The following is a 6,415-nucleotide window of genomic DNA, read 5'->3' on the forward strand; positions in this document are numbered from 1 at the left end:
CTTCAACCAGGTTTAGAGGACCTGAAGAGGCAAGAATGTCATTTTCCATGATGGCAGTGGTTTCATTGGATGGAGGGGCATTGCGGATGTAAGAATCATTGAATTTTACATTGAAGCTCTCAATGATTAGTCTCGTACATCTGATAAGAACCCGATAAGCAACCTTGTTCGTCGAGTATCCAAGAAAAATGCCTTCATCGGACTTTCGTGCGAATTTGCTAAACTGATCTCTGTTGTTGATCACAAAACATCTACACCCAAATATGTGAAAGAAACGAGCATTTCGTTTACGGTTGTTGAGGCCCTCATATGGTGTTTTATTGAGGCGTTTGCACACAATGCTTCGGTTTTGAACAAAGCATGCGGTTGCTACAGCTTCAGCCCAGAAGTAAAGAGGAAGGTGTGCGAAGTTGAGCATGGATCTGGCTGCTTCGACTAGTGTACATTTTCTTTTCTCTACTACACCATTTTGTTGAGGTGTATAAGGAGCTAAAAAGTTGTGAGTGATACCTTTAGACACCAGGAAGCTGTTTAGTGGATGGTTAGAGAACTTGGTTCCGTTATCACTGCGGATGCATCTTACAGGCAGCTTGATCTGGAGTTCTATCTCTTTGATAAAGTTGATGAGAATCTGCAGTGTTTCGGATTTGAGTCTGAGGAAGAATACCCAAGTGAAGCGAGTGAAGTCATCAACTGTAACTAGTATGTGCTTTTTGTGATGAAGACTGGCTACGGTTGAAGGACTGCAGAGATCAATGTACAGTAGCTCAAGTGGTTCAGATATTGAAGAGTCAATCACCATGGGGTGACTTGCTTTGTACTGCTTACCACATTCACAAGCAGGACATAGAGAGTCATTGGTGAACTTGAGAATGGGTAATCCTCTGACCAGCTCTCCAGTAACCAAAGTGTTGATATACTTGAAGTTGAGACGAGCAAGCTTGCGGTGCCATAACCAGTTGACTTCGTATACAACTTTGGAGAGAAAGCACAACTGCGGTTTTCTAGTGACGAGAGAGACATCCAGAGGATACATGGTACCCTCGGATCGTGACTTGATCAAGCAGGTGCTCCTATCACTCGCCAGAACACAACAAAATTGATCATCAAACTCAACTCGATGGCCTGCCTTACATAGTTGGCCAACACCGATGAGATTGTGTTTAAGACTTTCTACATAAGCAACCTTCTGAATTGAGAAGTTCCCCGTAGTGAGTACACCGTAACCTCGGATGATTCCATTCGCATTGTTGCCGAATGTAACATTTCCACCATTGCATATAGGCCTAAAATCTCGAAGGTATTCTAACCTTCCGGTCATGTGCAAGGAGCAGGCACTGTCAATTAACCATTCATCTTCTTGTTCCTCCTTACACAAAGCCTGAGAATTACACGGTTAGTTTAGGCATCCAAACTAGTTTGGAGCCTGGGACAACAGGGGAGTTTCTGAGTGATGCATGGACCGAGGTTGCAAGGATTGGTTTCGTGTCAACTTTTAAACCTAGTCCTGGACGTTTGTGCATCTTTGGAGTGTAGTGTGTTATTGTAAAGTTACGAGGTTTCTGATTTTTGCAACTACACTGACAAACACAGGTTGAGATTTTGTCTTTTGTTCTGAGACCACGTTTGGTCAGCGGTCTAAAGGAAGTGTTGTTTGTCTTTTGACTAGACCGAGGTTGAAAAGATCTGACATGAGTGTTGTCATTTTTCTAAAAAGTTTGTTTTGAAATAGGTTTAGCACGTGCAAATCTTTGTGTCCTTTTTGTTGGATTTGGTAAAATACCCTTTCCTTTGTGAAAATTCTGACGTGACTTCAAATGTGTTGGAGTGGGTAAAATACCTTTCCATTTCGGATCATCTGAGGAATAGATTTGAAAGACACCGTTTTGAAAAGACTTTGAACTCTTTTTAGTTGTGTCAGATGACTTAGGAATGACTGTTGAAACTGTACATTCCCTTTTGGATGTTTTCTTGGAGGTAGGATCATTTGAAAAGTAGTGAGAGAAAACAATTTTTTTTGGACTTTTTGACTTTTGGGATCTGACATGCCTTTGGTTTTTTGAAAATTTTTGTCTATTTGTGCCTCGAGAGAGAATTTCTTCTTTGAAAGCCTTTTTAGCTAAGGATTTTGGTGAACCGCAGTCTTTGTTAGCGGTTTCCTGGAATCCTTGGAAATTTTGTGAAAACATGGGCTTGAGTCATCAGAACTTGAGGATTCTGGGATTTGGGAACATTGACCTACTTCGAAATTTTCAATGGGTAATTCATGAAAAATTTTATTTTATGTTTTTCTTTTCATATTTTGATAATCATTAATAAATTTTTTTATTAAATATTTACATTTTATTATATAATCATTTCTGATTTTTTTATATTACAGACTTTGTCACTTGAATATAATCATTTGAAGGAAAGTGGAAAATATAAAGTTTTCAAGGACAACTTCTCTCTCAGTGTTTCTTGAGCGTATTGAATACATCACCATGCAGAATCTTATCTTTTTTAGATTTTATTTTTGTTTTGTAGTGTTTGTAGTGAAGAATCTTGGCTTTAAAATCAAGCAAAATCAGTTTTTTCATTAAACTATGAATCTGTTTTTATCAAGGGGGTAGCACAGTGGAGAAGATGTAAAACATTGAAGTGTTATTTTATGATGTTGATTTTTCTCTAACATCTGAAGAAAATCATTCTTATACTTCTCGAATGGTTAGTTTCGTTTATTAGTCTTCAATTTTTTATTTAACTTTTTTTATATATCACCATTACTTATTTATGATTTAAACAACTTCCTTTTCATTTTAGGTAAAATATGAACTCTATAAGTCAAAAAGAACTAATTTTGTTGTATTAAATAACATGTTCCCTATTTATTCAAGATTCTTGTTCTTTTATTTGTAGCTATATTTTCATACTGATTGTAGCTGACTCCAAGAACGTCACTTCCACCATTACTTAAAAAGTTTATCTTCATTCAACGTATTAGATCTTTACTAGATGTCTTTGAGGTAGAGGAATGTTGTTCATTTAAAGAAGATTTCTTTTTAATGAACAAAATTTCTCTACATCAGATATGTAGTAAAGATTTGGTATGTTCAATGGAGATAATCTTTCTAAGTAATGGTGGAAGTGTTCTTGGAGTCAGCTACAATCTGTATGAAAATCTCGCAATGAACACGAAGAACAAGAATCTTGGAAAATGGGGAACGTGATATTTGAGGCTTGTGAAATTATTTTTTATTGAAGATTTGATTATGTTTGATGTTATTCCATGATGGGTGATTAGAAGTTGCTTTTCAATATGAATATGGTTATGTTTATATTTTTTTTAACTATGTTGTTGTATATTTTTAATGAATAATGTTTTTGTATATTGTTATATCTAATGAGATTTGTATTAGAACTTAAATGTTATTTATATGTAATCATAAATTATTAGATTTATTGAATAACAGTTTATATGTAATCATAAATGATTACATGTATTGAATAACAGTTAAGAGATTACATAATTATTTCTATTTGTATAATCATAAATGATTATGTAATACCACTTCATATGTTTTGTTTAATCATAAGTGATTATATACTTTTGTAATCATAAAACACATAAAGTTATATAGAAGAATGTTCAAGATAGAAGAAATTTCAAGAAAACTGATTTGTTGTACTACTAATAAAATCAAAGAAAAAATTATCAAAGTAGATAGAATTCAGTAAACAAAATCATAGTACATTCTGTCTTGTAAAAAGAGTAAAATGCATCAAGCAAAAAGTATATTATTTAGAAAAAAATCATGACTTATTCATTACTGATTAAAATAGTAATTATATATGTAGCTTTTGATGATTGTTCTGTTGCAAGTTTGATTGGGCATGTACGCAAGTTATGAAGAGCCGTTTCTCCACATCCTGAGCATCTTCTCGTTTGGTTGTTTGAATATTTATATGCTATTTCTAATGCACTTTGAATTTTATTTTTCTTTCCACTTCCTTTATTGCTTTGAACATTTGGAACAGTGATATTAATGTCTTTTGGAATAGAAATGCCCATAAGCTTTCCTACATCTTCAACATCTGTCCTATTTTTCTACAATTCATTTGTAGGATCGTTCGCGTATCCCTTCAACATGCTTTCTGTTTTCTTAGCAAACAAATCCATTTTGTCTTTATTTTTTCGTACGTATTCCAAACATGCTTTAAAGCTATAGTATGCTTGATTGAGAGATCTGTTAATTTCACTGTCTCCTGTATCATATACATGCCTACCAAAGTGATAATGCCTTGATATCACATCCTTTCTCCAATGATTCGCAATGTACTTTTCAGGTATTTCCATAATTCTATGTTTCATGAGTATGTTGAATGCATGTATGCACAAAGTCCCAAAGCGGTTGAAGTGTTCACAAGTACATTTTACATCATTTGTTGGAAGTTTTACTTCTACCTATTCAAAATAAAATTAAAGCATTTAGTGTTTTTTCTATTGAATTAAATATAGTTGTATATATTGTTGTATAATCATAACTGAATATAGTTGTATATTACACTGTGATTCATCAAAATTTAAAATAATAATATGTTACCTCAAATTCTATTTTTAAATCGTTGTTTTTGTCCAGTTATTCCACTGTGTATAAGTCCCATCCGTTCTTTGTTCCAAAATGTTTGTAATGGCAGTACTAGGAACCTTTGTATATTTCTTTTTGTACTTCATAAAACAATGTACATGTATAAACTTTTGCAGCATGTTTTTCTATCGGTCGCGGTGAAATAAAATTATATACTGCTTTCTTTGTTTCATGATCAAGCTCCTTTTGTGTATTTCTTTGTTTTTAAATTTCAGTGTCATAGTTCATCATGAAATGTAAAAGTAAATTTATAGATTGTAAGTAAGTGTTGAAGAAGGAATTCATGCTTTCTGATCTTGAAGTGGTTTTCATCAATCCAAACATTCTAGTGTCACTAAAGTATGCAGATATCCATTTGTCACGTAATTCGAACATATCAGTGAACCATATTTTATCTTCCAAGTTAAATTCATTAATAATCAACTCCCACTTCTTCTCAAATTCATCATGTTTGATATGCATGTTCCAAACAAGCTTGTTAAATCTCTTCTTGAAGTCCTTGTTTTTAAATAAATCGCCAGTAAGCTATTAATAAACAATTTTACTTATATAAGTATGAATTATATACTTATTAGAATATATCATATATGATTTTGTACTGTAATGTATGACTAATTATTTATTATAATGTACAAACATATATTACTAATCATATATGATTATACAGTATGATATCTGAAAATTCATATTATTAGAATACTTAATCATATATGAATTTATATTATATTATACAACTAATTATATTTTATCGTCTATAAGCGGATATGGTTTATCATATATGATTACATAGTTTTTTTATAAATCATATATTAGTTATCATATATGATTTATATTATAGTTTTATTTTTATTATACCTTTTGTTGTATTTTTTCAACATGTGCTACATGCATAATCTGTGTCTTGAATTTGGTAAGACAGATTCCACTACTTGTTTTATTGTTGGATATTGATCAGTTAGAACAATTTTTGATGCTTTTCCTTCATGAGCTCTAAGAAAAGCTTTAAGTAGCCATTCATAGGACTCAATTGTCTCTCTACTCAGCAACCCAGCGACGAGAGTAAATGATTTCTTGTGGTGGTCAACTGTTTTGAATAGAACAAATACCATTTTATACCTATATAAAGAAAATGTGTTTAGTATAATCATATTTGATTAATAGTATCTTTAAATTTAATTGTATAATTTTTTATTTTAATCATAAATTTAAAAATTATGTAAAGTATATTTATTAACTTACTTGTTTGTTATAAAAGATGCATCAAAAGATATAACTTCTCCAAACTCTACATAAAAAAAAATCTTTTCTCTTTCATCTGCCCAAAACATAGCAGCCAACTGATCTCCATCACATAGGAACTCAAATGAATAATTTGGGTAGTGATCTCTACGATCATTCATTTTGTTTATCATTATTTGAGCATCCTTGTAACATAAGATTCTATTTACTCATTTCCTCAAGTTCTATAGCCTGTTACCTCCCCCCCTACATATTTGTATCCTCCTTTCAAAACTGCTCGTATTTTGTGAGCCATTGTTAGATAAGTTTTAGCTTTTGATACGCAAACTACAAACTCTTTTTTTTTTTCAGAATATGACATATTTCTTGCCTTTTTCATATAAGGTCTATCATCAATACTTTCTAGTGGGTAGTTTTGTATTTAGAGGAATTGCTTAACTTTGTAATTTATTGTTCCATAAACATTTCCAAATACAATCTTTGTTGTACACCCAATAATTATCTTGCTCGAATTTAGTTTCCTTTTAATAGAACTTGTAGCCAATGTA

The 6,415-nt window shown here is 32.1% G+C and overlaps 1 protein-coding gene across 1 annotated transcript; it reads right to left on the reverse strand.

The window, feature by feature from the left end:
• Positions 1–4,832: 4,832 nt before the first annotated feature.
• On the reverse strand, positions 4,833–6,028 carry LOC145098951 (protein FAR-RED IMPAIRED RESPONSE 1-like). Its single transcript, XM_079036540.1, has 3 exons — positions 5,868–6,028; positions 5,558–5,744; positions 4,833–5,153 (listed from the first exon to the last, which is right to left on the reverse strand). The coding sequence occupies exons 1-3, from the start codon at positions 6,026–6,028 to the stop codon at positions 4,833–4,835; spliced, it is 669 nt and encodes a 222-aa protein (XP_078892666.1).
• Positions 6,029–6,415: the final 387 nt, after the last annotated feature.

The sequence above is a fragment of the Lactuca serriola genome, chromosome 4 (assembly GCF_051521515.1).
Source record: "Lactuca serriola cultivar US96UC23 chromosome 4, Lser_US96UC23_V15, whole genome shotgun sequence".
NCBI lineage: Eukaryota > Viridiplantae > Streptophyta > Magnoliopsida > Asterales > Asteraceae > Lactuca > Lactuca serriola.